At 38.6% G+C, this 20,851-nt stretch overlaps 2 protein-coding genes across 2 annotated transcripts; one reads left to right on the forward strand and one right to left on the reverse strand.

Annotated features, from left to right (window-relative positions):
- Window positions 1-81: 81 nt before the first annotated feature.
- On the reverse strand, window positions 82-4,931 carry LOC141336413 (uncharacterized). The gene is made up of 2 exons (XM_073842020.1): window positions 4,746-4,931; window positions 82-964 (listed from the first exon to the last, which is right to left on the reverse strand). Exons 1-2 carry the CDS (start codon window positions 4,817-4,819, stop codon window positions 343-345), a joined length of 696 nt encoding a protein of 231 aa, XP_073698121.1. The 5' UTR covers window positions 4,820-4,931; the 3' UTR covers window positions 82-342.
- Window positions 4,932-11,105: 6,174 nt separating this feature from the next.
- On the forward strand, window positions 11,106-16,608 carry cntf (ciliary neurotrophic factor). The gene is made up of 4 exons (XM_073842874.1): window positions 11,106-11,228; window positions 11,327-11,456; window positions 13,692-13,988; window positions 14,081-16,608. The coding sequence occupies exons 2-4, from the start codon at window positions 11,346-11,348 to the stop codon at window positions 14,267-14,269; spliced, it is 597 nt and encodes a 198-aa protein (XP_073698975.1). The 5' UTR covers window positions 11,106-11,228; window positions 11,327-11,345; the 3' UTR covers window positions 14,270-16,608.
- The last annotated feature ends 4,243 nt before the right edge of the window (window positions 16,609-20,851 follow it).

The following is a 20,851-nucleotide window of genomic DNA, read 5'->3' on the forward strand; positions in this document are numbered from 1 at the left end:
ATATATTTTAAGAGTCATCAAGTACACAATATGTATACATACTTACATGTATTGTTTCAAAACCTTAGAATTAGACTTAGATTAAAAAGAGGAGTTTTGGAAGCCATTTTAATGTGCTATTTTAAATAATGACATCTATTACATTACAAGTCTCTCTCTGCTAGTATTGACCACAATGCCTTTGTCTGCAAAACAAAAACCTCTGGAGAAAGTGTAACGCATTTTACAGACTATTATTATTACAATGTCATCAGTCGCATATTAATTCAATAAATACAACACACAGCATTGGGTGTTTTTCACATAAAGTAAGTTAAGTCAAAGACAGAAGGTCTTGAATTTTTAGGGGTGTGAGAGTCTAGCATACTGCTTGAGTGCACGTTTTGGTGGAATGAGAGAATCATTCACCCCCACTCTTCTCTTCTTTCGCTGTTCATTGTCTTTCTCTCCGTCTGTCTCTGTGTCTTCCACACAAGAAGCCGGCGGAACATGATTGTGTGAATCTGCAGCATTGTCAGAGTTGACCACACGGTTGCTCTGCAGGTCGCTGTCATGCGCGAACTTGCAGCTGATTCCAAAGCGGCAGCGGCCGTCCTTCCTGTAGGCCACGCAAATGCGCTTACCGTCAATCTGGGTGGGGCGAGCTTGTAAAGTAAGAGGTACATGTTTCTGTAGGACATTCAGTCTCTCGTCAGCCAGCTCTTTGAATGGGTTAGCAAACACACTGCTGCCTGTAAGCGCTCCACCCGAGCTGGAGCCTCCCAGAGGTGGAGGGGGGAGCTTGTGAGTGTGAGGACGGACAGAAAGGGGTGGCAAGTGCTCGGAAATGGAACGAACGACAGTGGGCGGCTCCTCTTGATCCTCGTTCTCTGGAGCAGAATCAGACTCACTGGAAGGCGATTCCGACTCCAACAGGAAATTACGGCTTTTCGTCTTCACGGTGGATTCTGTCTTTTTGAAGGACCTAAGCAGAAATAATTAAAGATGTTTATCTAAAACGTGATACTTGATCATTCTCAGCTCATTAAAGGAATAACTCACGACTGACCTTTTTTATCATGCAATCATTTACTCATGAAAGTAAATGGTGACCACCACTGCCAACTTTTGAGTTTATTCTTTCTTAGTTTACCCATACACACACACACACACACACACACACTAACACCCTTATCACCTTGTGAAAATGAAGCAGTTTCCCATACTTTACTTAATAATGAAATAATATACTTTAAAAGAATATACTTAAAGGGACAGTTCACCCAAAAATGTTAATTCTGTCATTAATTACTCACCCTCATGTCCTACCAAACCTGTAAGACCTTCTTCTAAGAAACACAAATAAAGATATTTTAAATGAAATCTGAGAGCTCTCTGATCCTCCCCCATGATGTTTTAGATGAAATTCGAGAACTTTCTGACCATGCATAGATAAGTCCTACCACTGACAAGGTACAGAAATGTAATAAGGCCATCATTAAAATGGTGCATGTGACATTAGTGGTTGAACTGTAATATTACAAAGCTACGAGAATACTTTTTGTGCATAAAGAAAACCAAAATAAAAACTTTATTCAATAATTCTTCTCCTCCACATCACCGAAGCACCTTTATGGAGAGCATCACGAAGCATGCGCTGCGCCTTGTTGACGTCCTTGGTACTCTCCATAATGGAGCTAGGGTGGCGTGAAGGAGAATAATTGTTTAATTAATTGTTTAATTGTTTCATCTCATACTAGCATTCTCGCAGCTTCGCAAATTTGTAAAAAGGATCCTTGACTGTGGTAGTATTCTTACTGTCTATGGAGGGTCAGAGATATCTTAATTTGTGTTTGGAAGATAAATAAAGGTCCTATAAGTTTGGAGGAGGAAAGGAGGTGAAGTGAGGCCAAGTATGGTGACCCATACTAGGAAATTGTGCTCTGCATTTAACCCATCCAAGTGCACACACACAGCAGTGAACACACACACACACCGTGAACACACACCGTGAACACACACCCGGAGCAGTGGGCAGCCATTGCTGCGGCGCCCAAGGAGCAGTTGGGGGTATGGTGCCTTGCTCAAGGGACTCACCTCAGTCCTGGTATTGAGGGTGAAGAGAGTGCTGGTTATTCACTCCCTACAATCCCTGCCGGACCTGAGACTCGAACCTGCAACCTTTGGGTTACAAGTCCGACTCTCTAACCATTAGGCCAGAGAACTTGAGGGTGAGTAATTAATGACAGAAGGTTTATTTGAACAGTGAGAGACAGAACAACAACAAAAAAATCTAGAAAAACGCATTTATTTATTTTAAAGTTATAAATTGGTTTGAATTTGAATGAGTGTAATAATTATTTGATCCCCTATCAATCAGCAAGATTTCTGGCTCACATGTGTCTTTTATACAGGTAACAAACTGGGATTAGGAGCACTCCCTTTAAAAGAGGGAACCTGTCCACAGAAGCAATCAATCAATCAGATTCCAAACTCTCCACCTTGGCCAAGACCAAAGAGCTGTCCAAGGATGTCAGGGACAAGATTGTAGACCTACACAAGGCTGGAATGGGCTACAAGACCATCACTGAGCAGCTTGGTGAGAAGGTGACAACAGTTGAAAGAAATGGAAGAAACACAGAATAACTGTCAATCTCCTTTCGTCTGGGGCTCCATGCAAGATCTCACCTTGTGGAGTTTCAATGATTATGAGAACAGTGAGGAATCAGCCCAGAACTACACGGGAGGATCTTGTCAATGATCTCAAGGCAGCTGGGACCATGGTCACCAAGAAAACAATTGGTAACACACTACGCCATAAAGGACTGAAATCCTGCTGCCTATGACCCCAAGAACACCATCCCCACCATCAAACATTGAGGTGGAAACAATATGCTTTGGAGGTGTGTTTCTGCTAAGGGGACAGGACAACTGCACCGCATCAAAGGGACTATAGACGGGGCTGTGTACCGTCAAATCTTGGGTAAGAACCTCATTCCCTCAGCCAGGGCATTGAAAATGGGTCATGGATGGGTATTCCAGCATGACAATGATCCAAAACACATGGCTAAGGCAACAAAGGCACCAAATGGCTCAAGAAGAAGCACATTACGGTCCTTGAGTGGCCTAGCCAGTCTCCGGACCTTAATCACATAAAAAAAAAAATCTGTGGAGGAAGCTGAAGGTTCAAGTTGCCAAACATCAGCCTCGAAACCTTAATTATTCAGAGAGGATCTCCAAAGAGGAGTGGGACAAAATCCCTCCTGAGATGTGTGCAAACCTGGTGGCCAACCAAGCTTTGCCACCAAGTACTAAGTCATGTTTTGCAAAGGGGTCAAATACTTATTAATTCAATTAAAATGCAAATCAATGTATAACTTTTTTATGCATTTTCCTGGATTTTTTTGTAGTTATTCTGTCTCTCAATGTTCAAATAAACTATTAAAATTATAGACTGATCATTTCTTTGTCAGTGTGCAAATTTACAAAATTATTTTTTTCCCTCACTGTAAGTAGGATGTAAGAATATCTTTGTATGTAATATTGTATAATTACCAAATATACTGAGAAGCATATATTGTAAACTAAAATATGCTTAATTTCTATTGATATATTGATTCTATTGATATATGTATTTCAATATGTTTGTATGTGCACATTTGCAATTATTTAAAATGTATTAACTTTAAATGTAAAATCAAACTTCATTATATGTTAATCAACACTTCAACATAATCTGCAAAGCACAAAAACAAAATAAATAAATTAAAACAAAACAAAACTTTCAATTTGACATTTTTATAAAGTGCACTTTTTAAAAGTGTGTTAAGATGCAGTCATGAAAGTGTAGTCCAAGTACACTTAAGTGGCTTTTTAAATTTATTTTCATATTATCTGCAAGTCAAATAATATACTTTTAGGATAAAAACCACACAATGGGTTATTGTAGTAGAATTAGCTCTTACCACATAATGAAAGCGAATGGTGACTAAGATTTGAATTTACATTCATTCAGTCTATTCCTCACACAAAGCTATCATATGTGACCCTGGACCACAAAACCAGTGTTAAGTAACACAGGTATATTTGCAGCAAAAGCCAAAAATACATTGTATGGGTCAAAATTACCTATTTTTATTTTATGCCAAAAATCATTAGGATATTAAGTAAAGATCATGAAGATATTTTGTAGCCTACATTTCCTACCGTAAATATAACAAAACTTAATCTTTAATTAGTAATATGCATTGCTAATAACTTAATTTGTACAACTTTAGAGGTGATTTTCTCAATATTTTGATGTTTTTGCACCCTCAGATTCCAGATTTTCCAAATAGTTGTATCTCAGCCAAATATTGTCCTATCCTAACAAACCATACATCAATGCAAAGCTTATTCAGCTTGCATAAATTAATCTCAATTTTAAAAAATGATCTTATGACAGGTTTTGTGGTCCAGGGTCACATATGGTTTCAGAAGACTTGAAATAAAGACCACGAGTCGTATGGACTACTTTTATGGTGCGTTTTGTCCTTTTCGTTCGCATTCACTCTTATTCGGTTCAAATATCACGATAAACACCTCGTTTTGCAATTAGTTAATGATTAACCTTACAGATTATTATTTTTGAATGAGCAATCTCTGATGCACGACTGTGGAAAGGAGCTACTCTTCACACTTGGCTATCTCAAATGAGAAGCTTTTATACTGATTGAAAACTGATATTATAAATAATGCATTTGTTTATTTAATTATAGATTACTTACTCTTTCGGATTGTCTTCTCCCTTTTCTTCATCCTCTGACTCGGAGGAAACCCCGTATCCCACAAGCGAATTCATGTCGACTTGAATACAAGTTAATGAGAACTGTGATCCAAATCCTTTGAAATTTGTCAGTATGACTGGATTACGAAGATTAAATTGTCAATCGTTTGTTTATCCGGAAGTCCGTTTTTCTTCTTGGACCCCAAACAGATTTCGTGGAAATGAAAAGTAAATAACCGTGCCCCCGCGAGGTGCGGAATGGTATTGCGACAATCATATTGAGTATTAAAAAATCGTTTTTGTTCATTAAAATAACGTAATATACAATATTTGGTTTAAATGTTAGATCAAATACTTAAGCATAAATTACTAAAATAGCTCTGAAAATTAGAAGTATTAGTTAAAAAGCTTTTCAAACAATGACAAAAGCGCATAGCAAAGTTACTAAAACATATTCTAAAGTTAAAATATTTTTTTTATTAAAATTTAATTCCAATTAATATAAAAATAAAATCTTAATCTCAAAATATTTATAAACATTGCAATAAATAATATATAACTAATACTATAATAACACTGAGGGATATAAGTCTTTTAAAACAGGACCAATGCACTGAGAAACATGCTTCATTTACAGTGGGCACTGATGGGACATTACTTTTTTTTGTCAACACTTCTTTATGGAACAGCTTCGATAACAATTGTTATGTGTGGTGATCCATAACTTTTTTTTTTTTTTTAAGATGAGTGTTCATTGCAGCTGTTATCAGTGGTGGAAGGAGAATACAACAGTGTATATCTTCTCTCAGTCTGCAAACAGACATACGTTCTGATCTATCACTTTTCCACAGCTGTGACAACTCAGTGAAACCACAGAATGCAAACAGTTCCACATCACTGATATACATCCACTGACACACATCTGCAATTTTGGTGATGTATATAAATATTAAAATAAAAAGCCATATTTAAATTAAATTTGTCGTATGGGCAGGGATTGCAGACCAGGTCTATGCATAACAGTGCCTTGAGACCACAGGACAGGGCAGTACATAATGTCTATCAACAATTTTTTAATGCTAAATATGTGTGCCATATGGCCTAAAGCGACAGTAGGGCCCTCATGAACACTAGAGAAAATACTCTACTACTGATTTCCTGGACAATACATCATAGACTATTATTCATCAAGATGATAAGACATCATTTTCTGTCCATAACCAGGAATAATTAATAGTGTTAGCTTTACAACTTGTATAAAATCAGGACTTCCACAATAAAATTTATGCACAAAATTGCACAAAATACACTTTGAAATTGGTTTTAACAAATCACCTTTGACATTTCACGCAGTTTAAAGAAAGGCTGTGTATTCCTAAGCATTTCCACTTCTGGCAGACAAATATGGGCCTTTTATGTCACAGTTTGAGACACAAAGCTCAAATAAATGTGAGTTACAGGTTACAACACTCTTGGGCCTACTCTATTGTAAAAAAAGAGGAGGTGTTGGCACTGATAAGCTTACAAAAATACAAAAGTGGAATACCACTCTGTTATACCACCCTTCCTTGTTATTTCACGTAGACATCAGTTCCTAATGTGATTAAGTATGTACTAATAAATGGACTGCCTAACCACAGATTTTGGCAGAAAGCACAGCAGATTTCTGCAAATGGCCATTTACAAACTGAGCTAATTTAAAAATGTTTTCTGCTAACAATTAGAGGGCAACATTTCTGTATTCAAATCTAAAGCTATTAGGAAATATCTTGAAATGCCTTAAATAATTTAAGCAATTATTAGAGTGTTTTCACAACACTATACTGGCGCCACTGAGCGTAAACAATGCCACTGAACCGAACGAAACGTGCATATTTTGCTGATTTTTGCTGCTTATTGTCATGTTTTGGGCTATACTAATCGGTTGGACCAGGAAAAACATCTGAAGGAATATAGACTGCTAAAAGTTGTAACAAGTTTGTTCTTAACATTTCCGGTCAGGTATAGGTGAAATATTAGGCTAATAATTAATACTGCTCATACTGTACGTATCTTTATCTTAATCTATTAACTTTAATTTTCCCTTTCATGTTTACTAAGTCCTTCTCTATATGATTTAGCAGCTTCCACACATTTGTTTCTGTAGTTCAGACAGCATACATTAGCAGAACAATATATTCAGTAGTACATTAACTGTGCAATCCATGCTGTTGTTTACATCCATGTATTACCAATATGGCCACACATCTGGGTAACTGAACCAATCGTGACATAAGTGCAAACCCTCTATAGAATCTACATGATAATTTAATATGGTATTATATAGCAACCAGATCTGTATGCTTACATAGTTTTACATGTTTGTATTTTTTTATAAACAAGTCTATTTTTATTCTTAAAATACCAACATGACAAGTTTTGAGATGGATATACGATTTACATGATGTATATATCTATATATGTATTACACACCTATTTGTATGGGCTAGATAAGCATATGTTAATATATGAAACTGTTTCAATTTGTCACGATTTGAGTCTCCGTCGTCCTGTCATCACAAACTCTTGCACTACACATCATGGACTTCAGCCCCCACAAGCCACTGCACCAATCACTGCTCACACCTGCTCCTGGTGACCCACTGCATTGATTGCTGCACACATCTGTTCCTCATTCACACACATGCTTATAAGCCACTCACACACACAGCTTCTTCGTGAAGTCTTGTATTGCCCCGGCTGCATTTCTGAGCGTTTCTTCCCGTGTTTGTTTTCCCGTGTTTTGATTCCTGGACTCCCTCCCGTGTTTGATTCTCGCTGCCTGCCCCGACCATTCTGCCTGTGTTTGACTACGATTTCTGCCTGCCCCTTTGTGTTTGTTTGCCTTATTACTATTAAATGCTGCATATGGATCCGCTCGTCTCAGACCATCCTTGTGACAGAAGACTTCGCCACTACAAGGATCCAGCAGCTAGTATGGTGTCATCCGGTTCCAGCACGAACCCCACTGTACAGATCATGCGTCTCAAGCAGGGTGAACGGTCTATTGAGGATTATGCTATGGACTTTGTGGAATTGGCTAAGCAGACTTCTATGGATGATGTACGCCTGATGATTTTTTTCCGTGGAGGACTCTTAGAGCCATTGGCTTCACTGATGCCCACGTTCGAACCTAGCTGGACTTTACAAACTTACGTGGACATTGCTCTGCAAATGAGTAGCTCTCCCTTTACTGTGGGAATCAAAGAAGACAACAATGTTCACACAGTAAACACCCTTCCAGAGCCTGTTCACAAGATGGCCGCCTTTCCTGAGTCAGTTCACAAGATGGCCGCCTTTCCAGAGTCTTCACGCAAGATGGCCTCCCTTCTAGAGTCTGTTCACAAGATGGCCTCCCTTCTAGAGTCTCCGCTGGTGCCGCCCAGCCTTCCAGAGCCTCCGCTGGTTCCGCCCAGCCTTCCAGAGCCTCCGCTGGTTCAGCCCAGCCTTCCAGAGCCTCCGCTGGTTCCGCCCAGCCTTCCAGAGCCTCCGCTGGTTCAGCCCAGCCTTCCAGAGCCTCCGCTGGTTCAGCCCAGCCTTCCAGAGCCTCCGCTGGTTCAGCCCAGCCTTCCAGAGCCTCCGCTGGTTCCGCCCAGCCTTCCAGAGCCTCCGCTGGTTCCGCCCAGCCTTCCAGAGCCTCCGCTGGTTCAGCCCAGCCTTCCAGAGCCTCCGCTGGTTCAGCCCAGCCTTCCAGAGCCTCCGCTGGTTCAGCCCAGCCTTCCAGAGCCTCCGCTGGTTCCGCCCAGCCTTCCAGAGCCTCCGCTGGTTCAGCCCAGCCTTCCAGAGCCTCCGCTGGTTCAGCCCAGCCTTCCAGAGCCTCCGCTGGTTCCGCCCAGCCTTCCAGAGCCTCCGCTGGTTCAGCCCAGCCTTCCAGAGCCTCCGCTGGTTCCGTCCAGCCGTCCTGAGATTCCTGTCTGCCCGGTTCAGGCCACGGAGGCCATTTATGGACTGTATATTTTCCCCATTCGAGCTACGGAGGCCGTGTATGGACTGTTGAGTTTCCCTCCCACCCTCCCTACTGCTCCAGTCTCCTGACAGTCCCTCTGCTCACCCTCAACCCACCTTCGGTGCAGAGGACTTGCCATGGGACTGCCAGTCTCCATCGCCTCCAGACTCCGCCTCGGCCCTCCGACCCTGCGGCTCCACCCCGGCTCTCTGCTCCCTCGTCTCGGCCGTCGGTCCACCGGGCTCCATCGTCCCTCCAGCTCCGCCCTGGTCAGTTGTCGCCCCACCTTGGCCTCTGGACTCTACTCCTCCGGCTGCGCCTCGTCACTCCGTCCTACCGGCTCTGTGGACCTCCTCCCTCCCGTGGGCACAGCCTCGGTCCTCTGTCGCTCCAGCTCCGCCGCGTACCTCCGGACCTCCATCTCCACCTTGGTCGCCAGAGCCTTGGGTTCCGCCTTGGCCCTCCGGATCCTCGGTGTTGCCCATGACCATCGCCTCTCCGGTTCCGCCTCGGGCTCCGCCGGCTCCTCCTACGTCGGTCAGCCCTATGCAGGAGCCAACCCTTCCTCCACCATAGCTTCTCCCTCCGCCGGTCCCGCCTCAGTCCATAGCTCCATTACCCCCACATGGACCTGGCCCTCCATCCCTCCCCCTGTTCCGCCTCCGCTCCACCACCCTCCGGTTTCATTATGTGGTTAGAGCGTCTGGAAGCTGCTCCTTGGGTGACTCTGTCTCGAATTGAGTCTTTCCAACAATGACTGTATGATTTTGAAATCCATCTTTTTGCACCGAGGACAACTGAGGGACTCATTGTCACACTTAAAGAGACAAAGGCAAGGTACGTTTTCAGTCACACCGTATTTATTAATCAAACTCAGAAGCTTCCAACAGAAATCAGCAGGTAAGGCGGTGCAATAAACAAGAAGCATGTATGGTAAAGTTCACAGTCTTATCTGAATGGGATATCCTTTGCTTTCCAGCACAATGATAGACTCTGATTAAGAGCCAAGGGGTGAAAACTTTGTGAATGAAGATCAGGGTAAATTTAACTTACTTTGTCTTCTGGGAAACAGCTTCTGAAGGGCAGTACTAAATGAAAAAATATGATATTTAGGCAAAATAAGGAACATGTACACATCTTCATTCTGTTCAAAAGTTTTGACCCCCAGGCTCTTAGCAGTTTCCTTCTGAAGCATCATGAGCATTTGAACCTTCTGTATTCGCATATAAGTCCCTGTTGTCCTCAGTGGGAAAAGATTGATCTCAAAATCATGAGTCATCGTTGAAAAGGGTTTAAATACCCAAAAATGCTGAAAACCAAAGAATTTGGGCACCTGAAGGATTTTTTCCGAAGAACAGCAGGTAATTTAACTGCTCAGGACAAACAAGTGACTCAAAAACAACTATTACTAAAAAAAAAAAAAAGATGTGGGTCATTCAGGTAGCATCATGGTGTATGTAAATGTTTGAACTGGGTCATTTGTATAAATTCAACTACTATTTTCTCTTGTGGACTATATGTAAAGTCTTTTATGTGAAATATCTTATTCAGGTCAGTATGAAATAAAAAATAATATGCGTTTTGTATGATCCCTCATATTTTGTTAAACTACCCTGATTTGGACATTATGATTGTGGCTTGATTTTGATCAAAAGTCTATTGAATTTATATAATGTTTTGTTTGGTGTAAATGGGTACAATGTACATGGGTGATTGTTTTTATTTATTTATTTTGTTTCTAAACTTTGAAAAGTCTATTCTGTACATAATTTACATGCACTATAATAATGTATTAAGGGCCTTTTTTAACTCTGGGTTGGGGGTAGTGTATGGAAAAAATGTTTTGTTTCTATTCTCCTGTATCTGTATCCTTTTATTATTATAAAAGTTCAATAAACAGATTAAACTAAAAAATATATCCCAACAATCCTTCTATCTAGAAGAGCAAATGAAAACGTATAATAAAATGGGTAGCTATTATCAATGAAGGAGTCATTTAGAGTAGGCTAGACAGATCATGATAAATGCTCGAAATTCACATATCAGGTATGATGGAACTAATGAAAACGTTCAAGTAATGCAAACCACGGACATGACTTCACTCCTAAACCAAAAACCGCCATTCTAAAAACTCATAGGAAATTCCAGAGGCGAGACTTTCTTCATTTCCTTCCGGACCTAACAACAAACGACTCTATTGGGCTCCTTTTCCCTTTATTTGTTTATATTTTCCAGTTTGCATTAGTATTAAGCGGTGGGTCTATGAGGTGAACTCTAAGCCAATGAAAATCCGTCTTGACAATCCCAGCCCCTCAAACGCACCACGTTCCCAAAAGGAGGCGGAGTCACGGCTAATTCAGAATTACATTTTAAAACGGGAGAACAGCGTTTTGGAAGTCGTGCTCCAAGTCATGCAAGTTATCTTGGTGACATTGAAATAACCGCTATTGAGAAACAGCGTCTGAAGATCATCACCATTTAACAGCCATACAGCCTACGGTAGTATATCTGGGGAGGTGTGGGGCGAAAGTTCTATAAAGGGAAGAATATATGCTGCTTTATTCCTGCTGATTATTCAACCGTTATTTTTTAAATAGTAGGTGTTTTTAAGTATAAATGGCTGGCAGAGGTACAAACGGTCGCCATGGTTTGCGGGGCCAAGCAAGGAGAACCGCCGCTCTTGCCCTGCTGGTTCATGAGGAATGCACCCAACTCCTGGAGTTATACGTAAGTCACAAAATACAGCTTATTGATGATTATTATATTTAACTTTCCTAATTATGGTGGTGTGCGACGCGAACTGCAGTCACCGACATTATGACATTCAGTTGGAAGAATATCAGGAGGTAGCAAATGAATTTTGCTAGAAGTGACAGAGTTGTCTGTGAGGCTGCGGGGTATCCAGACTTGTCGGTGCGCGCAGCGGATGGAAAGTGCCTCTGAAAGACTGATTGTTCCAGTAATAAATACATTTTTGGTTACCCGCCAACTGCTCAGGTCCGCCACCTTCTCTGTTGTTTTCCCTGAATGTTTAAACAATTCTGAGTTTCGGCTTGTTTCACTGGAATAGAAGCCAGAAACGTGGGAGCGGTTTGGAATGTAGGGGAGTCTTTGAACTTTAGAAATAGGTGAGCAATATCTGATTCCTATTCAGCCTGAGTACAGCACTAGGTAATCTGTTGAAGAACCGACCTGGCTTCAAAAGGTGCTACATTATTAATTAGTGACTTAATAATATGCCAGCAACATGCTTCTGTAAGCATCAAACTCAGGCTGAAGTTGAGAAAAGCTCTAGCTAAAGGTGAGAGAAAATGTAGCCTGTGCATTTTTCATCAAAAAGTTTAGAATTCTGAATTCCTTTAAAAGGGATATCCAACTTTTTGGAAGTTTTAAGTAGCTAAAACTGGCTTGAACTATAAAATGTGATCATTATTTATCTCTCTCACACTGTGTGTTCCTAGGTTCCTAGTCAGGTTCTAGCAAAGCCTAACCCAGTCATCCCAATGCCAAAAAAATCTAGTTCCGCTAGTTTTCTAGTGTACCTAGATTCGCAATATATATGTGACCACAAAACAGGCTTAAGGGTCAATTTTTTAAAATTGATATTTATACCTTATATGAAAGCTGGATAAATAAGCTATGTATGGTTTGTTAGAATAAGACAATATTTGGCCTAGATACAACAATTTGAAAATATAGAATTTGAGGGTGCAAAAAATCTAAATATTGTGAAAATGACCTCTAAAGTTGTTCTTAGCAATGCACATTTCTAAACAAAAATTAAGTTTATATATAACTTAAATAAGATATATTTACAGTTGGAAATTTACAAAATATCTTCATGGAACATGATCTAATCATAATTTCCTAATGATTTTTGTCATAAAATAAACATCTATAATTTTGACCCATACAATGTATTCTTAGCTACTGCTACAAATATAACTTATGCTACTTATGACTTTTATGGTTTTGGAGTCCAGGGTCACATATGTGACCCTGGACCACAAAACCAGTCTTAAGTCGCTGGGGTATATTTGTAGCAATAGCCAAAAATACATAGTATGGGTCAAAATTATTGATTTTTCTTTTATGCCAAAAATCATTAGGAAATTAAGTAAAAATCATGTTCCATGAAGATTTTTTGTAAAATTCCTACTATAAATATATCAAAATGTAATTTTTGATTAGTAATATGCATTGTTAAGAACTTAATTTGGATCACTTTAAAGGTGATTTTCTCAGTATTTAGATTTTTTTGCAACCTCAGATTCCAGATTTTCAAATAGATGTATCTCGGCCAAATATTGTCCTATCCTAACAAACCATACATCAATAGAAAGCTTATTTATTGAGCTTTCATATGTTGTATACATCTCAGTTTTGTAAAATTTAACCTTACGACTGGTTTTGTGGTCCAAGGTCACATATAGAACATCCGCTGCTCAGTAGTGTGCATTAATGTTATTAAGTTGGCTTGAGAAAATTGTACTGATCTACAATTTAAGCTTCTTCTGCTTCGTCTTTTTCTGAGCCAAAATTTAAACACTAACTCTAGAGCTTTAAAGCTACAACCACCAAACTTGGATCAGACCTTACGTCTGGTCTGACTCAGTGTGCTATATCTTTTCTAACTGATCCGGCTGACACTTTTCGTGAACCAGACTTTCTCAGGTCAACTTCACAGTTTGTTCTCAAACTTAACTAATCTAGTTCTACATTGTCCTTGTTAAATAAACAATAATTAAATAAATAAAATGTTTAGGTAACTTTAGGAAATCGTGTGTTGGCTGTACAAGATTATACGAGTTTGTTTGGCTCTGTCTTTTATTATTTTTTTAATTCCTGCTTTTATTCACTTTCATGTGTTCACTTTCACCAGTTTCGTCATCTGGTATTTTCTGCTAATTACATTCACCGTTTTTTGTAACTTCAACTCATTCTCTTTGTCTCACCGTTTAGAGAAACAGTGAATCACTGCCGTCCTCGCCGGTCGACGGAAGTTACTTAGTGTCCATTCCTCCACTGGTTCCTCAGCTGTCAGATGCAGAAAAAATATCTCTCCTGCATGCTGCGCTCAAGGAGTGTCTCCGACTTCTGGAAGATGTCATTACCCGGCAGGACGCAGACTTTTCCGACGAAGAAGACAGCGAGTACAGGAGAAAACGGAAAACTGTGAGGGATCGTCTGGGGCACCTGTTGGCCAGCACAGGGCAGCTGCTAGTGGATGGCCAAAAATTTGAAGCTAAAGTTAAAGAGGTGCTAACATGTCTAAGACGGTGCTCTTGTTTTCTCATAAATGTGAAGCTGTTGTTAAATGTCATTAACATCTGTCTATGCTTGTGTAAAAGGAGCTGGATGGTCAAGCTGCCAGTGGGAGTTTCGGTCTGAAAATGTGGGTTGTGCGAGTGCTACAGGACCTCGTGCACTGGACTGGCCAAACATCTGACACCCTCCGCTCTCTGCCAGCGGAGATGGATAAAGCACCAAAGACAATGTCCCGAAGGACAAGAAGAGGCGCCGGGAAAATAAGGAAGTGAGACTGGATATGTGATGAAAAAAAGAAGAGAAAGGGTGGAGAGGAAGAGAATAGTATGATAAGAATGAGGAGAAGGAATTTCATTACAGCATGAAGAATGTAGAGAGTCAGAGGATCTGGATGCAGTCACTGGAATTCAGCATTCCAGCATGTGGGAAGTAGGAGGGAAGGGTTTGAACAAGAAATTATTTTATATTATATTTTAATATATTCCTCTGTCATTATAATGAGATTTTAAAGTGTAGAAATGAATGTAAATATCTTTAAAGATTAATCAAAACTTTTACATGTACTGTACGGTTTTATTACCTTTTGAGATTGTTGACCTTTAGATTGTTGAGTTTTGGAAAAAATTGACCACGATGAACAACATGAGACAGTGAGTTAGTATATCCTATTTTGTTTGCACAACAAAATTACTGTATGCTTTTCTTTGTATCTATAAGGGTTAGTTCTGTCATCATTTACTTAATCTGCATTATTTCCTTTTTGGAACAAAATATTCCAAGAAAGAAAATATACAATGTTGGTAGCACTTTACAGTAAGATTTAGTTTTAGATTAGTTAACTGAACTTCCACAGCATTATCAGTATTTCTCTTTTGCTCACCAAACCTGCATTTATTTGATCCAAAATACAGCAAAAGCAGTAATATTGTGAAATATTTGTACTATTTTAAAATAGTTGTTTTCTATTTGAATATATTTTAAATTGTAGTTTATTCCTGTGATCAAAGCTACATTTTTAGCATCATTACTCCAGTCTTCAGTGTCACATAAACCTTCAGAAATCATACTCATATGCTGATTTGCTGTTTAATAAACATTATTATTATTATCATCATCAATATTTAAAACAGTACAGTTTAGGATTCTTTGATAAATAGAAAGTTCAGAAAAACAGCATTTATCTGAAATAAAAAGCTTTTGTAACATTATACACTATACCATTCAAAAGTCAGTATCATTTTTTTGGGGGGGAGAAGAAATAATACTTTTATTTAGCAAGGATGTTTTAAATGTGATGATAAAGACATTTATAATGTTATAAAAGATTTCTATTTCAGATAAATGCTTTTCTTCTGAACTTTCTATTCATCGAAGAAACCCCAAAAAATCTACTCCTCTGTTTTCAACATAATAATAATAATAATAAATGTTTTTTGAGCAGCAAATCAGAATATTAGAATGATTTCTGAAGGATCATGTAACTAGTAATGATGCTAAAATACTATTTTAAATAGTAAAAATATTTCAAAATGTTACCGTTTTTGTTGTACTTTGGATCAAATAAATGCAGGCTTGCTGAGCAGAAGAGACTTCTTTAAAAAAAAAAAAAAAACATTAAAAATCTTACTGTTCAAAAACATGACTGGTTGTGTGTCTGTTAATGTTACTTAACTGTTAACTAACATGAACAATAAACAATGAACTATTGTACTTTTGCTCATTGTTAGTTCACATGAGCTTATGCATTAACTAATATTAACAAATAAGACTTTACTGTAAAGTGTTACCAAAATCTCTCGCTTTCTTTTTCTTTGTGTACAATGCAATTTATTGATGTCTAGAACATTCTTCAAGGTATCTTTTTTGGTACAGATTTAGAAGGACATGACTAAACACGAGAGAGTAAATGATGAAAGAATATACTATCCCTAGAAATTTCTTCTCAAAATGATAATCTACTGTTACAAATATCTAAAATAATCTACTGACGCAGTGATGTATATCTTAAAAAGGTTCACATTTATCATTCAAATACTTTTCATTCCTGTTACATATCCAGTGGGCAGTTATTAAGTGTACCATCTGTTTATGTTTGTTTGGATTACTTCTCCCATCCACACTCATGAAACACTCCTGCCCTCTGCTGGCTACATAAAGTTCTGCTTTTTATTCCAGGTCAGGATGTGACTCTGGTCCTAGTGAAAGAGAGAAGTGTCCAGACTAGGCCTTTTCGTGATGATTTCGTGAGTCCTTTACACTGATTTTAGCGTGTTCAATATCTACTCAAAATTTTTATGTTCGCAAGTAGGGTCGGTCTTTGATTTAAGTGACGTACTGTATAGAGAAATCTCTGGTGGGAGAGCGTTAATGATTCAGCACCTGGTTATTATATGAAGAGAATGGAATTGACGAAGAAAGAAAAACACTACCATATAATAATTTATTATTAATATATGCGTTTTAAACTTGCACTGCAATAAATGGCAATATCTGAGCTGTCATTCAAACAGGTTGCTGTCATAACTTACAGTTTGATGACTCTTTTTGTATGTGTTTGTGTATATGTGTGTACAACTGTGATAAAGGAAAAGCAGGATGTGTGTTTGGAAAAGAGGGGGTGGAGTGTATGTTTGTGTTCTGAGTGTGTGTGTGTGTGTGTGTGTGTGTGTGTGTGTGTGTGTGTGTGTGTGTGTGTGTGTGTGTGTGTGTGTGTGTTGGAAGAGAGGCAGGATGCCTGTGAAAGGGGGAGGGGTGTGTATATGTGTGTGATATTGTATGTGTGTATTTGTCTGAGTGTATGCATGTGCAAGTGAGTTACAGAGTGAGAGAGAATAGAGAGAATGTGACTGTGTATGTGATGTGTGCGCGTGAGGCAGGATGTGTGTGTGTGAGCGAATGGAAGGGGGAGGGGTGTGTTACAGAGTGTGTGTGTGTGTGTGTGTGTGTGTGTGTGTGTGTGTGTGTGTGTGTGAGGCGAGAAAGGGGGAATGTGTGTGTGCGCTTGCGTAGGAGGGAGAATCTGTGTGTGTGTGTGTGTGTGTGTGTGTGTGTGAACACATGCCTTTGTGAGATCTGCAGTGTGAGTGTGTACGTGTGTGTGTGTGTTTGTGTGTGTGCTTGAATACATGGTTTATGAATACACAAATGTGTATATTGACATGGGTATTACTACCTAAATATGGTTTATGTGGACACTTCCTGTGTCCTTGTAAACTAAATGGCTTTAAAAATGTACTAAACTCTGTTTTTTGACATTCAAGACATTCAAAAATGCCTGTAGTTTTCTGTGAGGGGTAGATTTAGGCTTAGGATAGAAAAATATAGTTTGTACAGTATAAAAACCATTACTATGAAATATCACCATATACAAGTGTGTGTGTGTGTGTGTGTGTGTGTGTGTGTGTGTGTGTGTGTGTGTGTACCTGGTATTCATCATGTTGTGGGGACCAAATGTCCCCACAAGGATAGGAATACCAGTAGATTTTGACCTTGTGGGTCATTTCTCAGGTCCCCATGAGGAAACAGGCTTATAAATCATGCACAATGAGTTTTTTTGATGAAGTAAAAGTGTGCACAATCTCCTGTGAGGGCTAGGTTTAGGTGTAGGGTAGGTGTAGGGCAATAGAAAGTACGGTTTGTACAGTATGAAAACCATTACGCCTATGGAATGTCCCCATAAAACATGTAAACCCAACATGTGTGTGTATGTGTGTGTGTGTGTGTGTGTGTGTGTGTGTGTGTGTGTGTGTGTGTGTGTGTGTGTGTGTGTGTGTGTGTGTGTGTGTGTGTGTGTGTGTGTGTGTGTGTACCTGGTATTCATCATGTTGTGGGGACCAAATGTCCCCACAAGGATAGGAATACCAGTAGATTTTGACCTTGTGGGGACATTTCTCAGGTCCCCATGAGGAAACAGGCTTATAAATCATGCACAATGAGTTTTTTTGAGGAAGTAAAAGTGTGCACAATCTCCTGTGAGGGCTAGGTTTAGGTGTAGGGTAGGTGTAGGATGATAGAAAGTACGGTTTGTACAGTATAAAAACCATTACGCCTATGGAATGTCCCCATAAAACATGTAAACCCAACATGTGTGTGTGTGTGTGTGTGTGTGTGTGTGTGTGTGTGTGTGTGTGTGTGTGTGTGTGTGTGTGTGTGTGTGTGTGCTTGAATACATGGTTTATGAATACTCAAATGTGTATATTGACATGGGTATTACTACATAATATGGTTTAGGTGGACACTTCCTGTGTCCTTGTAAACTAAATTGCTTTAAAAATGTACTAAACTCTGTATTTTGACATTCAAGACATTCAAAAATGCCTGTAGTTTTCTGTGAGGGGTAGATTTAGGCTAAGAGGATAGATAATATAGTTTGTACAGTATAAAAACCATTAAGTCTATGAAGAGTCACCAAACCACATATACAAGTGTGTGTGAATGTCTATGTTCCTGGTATTCCATTCATTACAGGGACGAAATGTCCCCATAAGGATAGTAATACCAATACATTTTGACCTTGGGACATTTTTTGGTCCCCATGAGGAAACAAACTTATAAATCACAAATAATTAAGTTTTTTGAAAATCTAAAGTTTTCCATGAGGGGTAGGTTTGGGATAAGGAGATAAAAAATACAGTTTGTACAGTATAAAAATCATTATTTTTAAATACAAAAAAACATTAACGTGAAAACCCAATGTGTGTGTATGGTCCAAAGATATTAAAGGGTCACCATAAACCACATATACAAGTGTGTGTGTGTGTGTGTGTGTGTGTGTGTGTGTGTGTGTGTGTGTGTGTGTGTATGTGTGTACCTGGTATTCATCACGTTGTGGGGACCAAATGTCCCCACAAGGATAGGAATACCAGTAGATTTTGACCTTGTGGGGACATTTCTCAGGTCCCCATGAGGAAACAGGCTTATAAATCATGCACAATGAGTTTTTTTGAGTAAGTAAAAGTGTGCACAATCTCCTGTGATGGCTAGGTTTAGGTGTAGGGCGATAGAAAGTACGGTTTGTACAGTATAAAAACCATTACGCCTATGGAATGTCCCCATAAAACATGTAAACCCAACATGTGTGTGTGTGTGTGTGTGTGTGTGTGTGTGTGTGTGTGTGTGTGTGTGTGTGTGTGTGTGTGTGTGTGTGTGTGGCCCTGGTATTCCATACATTACGGGGGCGAAATGTCCCCATAAGGACAGTAATACTAATAAATTTTGACCTTGTGGGGACATTTTTTTTGGTCCCCATGAGGAAACAAACTAATAAATCACAAATAATTAAGTTTTTTGAAAATCTAAAGTTTTCTGTGAGGGGTAGGGTTGGACAGAAAATTGGATAGAAAGTACAGTTTGTACAGTATAAAAATCATTACTTTCATATACAAAAACTACTAACATGAAAACCTAATGTATGTGTATGGTCCAAGGATATTGAAGGGTGAATTATTACTTGACAATAGCGTACATGTGTCTAGTGTGTGTGTGTGTGTGTGTGCTTGAATACATGGTTTATGAATACACAAATGTGTATAATGACATAGGTATTACTACATAATATGGATTATGAAGACACTTCCTGTGTCCTTGTGAACTAAATGGCTTTAAAAAAGTGCTAAAGTGTGTTTTTTGACATTTAAAAATGCCAGTAGTTTTCTGTGAGGAGTTGATTTGCTAAGAGGATAGAATATAGTTTGTACATAGAGCTGGGTAGATTACTTACAAATTGTAAACAGTTCCAAATTACACAACAAAAATGGTAGTTTGTAATGTAATCCGTTACATTACACATTTTAGGTAATATAATCAGATTACTTTTTTAATACTTTTAGATTAGTTTAGACTTAAGAGTAAGAAAATATATTCCATTTGTTGTTATTAACAAAATTAAGTGCATTAAACATTATCATGTCAAGGTTTCCCAAACCTTGTTTGTGAAGGAACTGCAGGGGGTTTTATGAGTGTAATGAAAAAACTAATCATTTATTAAATTATAAAAATGTTAAATTAGAATAAATAATTTTAAAATTAATTAAAATTAACTAAATAAAAATATAAATATTAAATTAAAAAATATATTTTATTTGTTTACCTGTCTGTCATGTAACCTTAACCAATGCCAGAGAACCAATGAACATGCAAATATGATACTTAATTATTAAAATATTTATTTTCAAATTTCAGGGCAAAGTAAATATATAGGTAAAAGAGGATCAGATGACAAAAAACGTTTGTGAATTTGTGCATTTTAACATGTTTGAAAGACAAAAGCCCAGCTCTGTTTGTATAATATAAAAGCCATTAATTCTATAGAGACTCCCTGTAAGCCACATATACAAGTGTGTGTATGTGAGTGGGTATGTATGGTTCTGGTATTCTATACGTTATGGGGACCAGATGTCCCCATAAAATTAGTAATACCAATAAATTTTGACCCTGTGAGGACATTTTTTCGTCCCCATGTGGAAAGAAGTTTATAAATCATACAAAATGTTTTTTTAAAAAAATCTAAAAATGTTTTGTTTGAGGGGTAGAGTTAAAGACAAGGAATAGAAAATACAGTTTGTACAGTGTAAAAATCATTATGCCTCATTATCAATATTCCCATAAAACATGGAAACCCAATGTGTATGTATGGTCCAAAGAGATTGCAGGGTGAATTATTACTTGACAGTAACGTCTAGTGCATAATATGATTTGAAATGTGTGTATATGTGTAGTAGAAGTGTTACATTATGTACATTTTAAAAGATTGTTATCTGATCATTACATGCATGTGAAAGTGTACGTGTGAGAGTGTTTTTGCATACTAGTCTCAGATTGTATGCACACTTGTAGACTGCCTGTCTGTCTGTCTG

Source organism: Garra rufa, chromosome 6 (assembly GCF_049309525.1).
Source record: "Garra rufa chromosome 6, GarRuf1.0, whole genome shotgun sequence".
Lineage (NCBI taxonomy): Eukaryota > Metazoa > Chordata > Actinopteri > Cypriniformes > Cyprinidae > Garra > Garra rufa.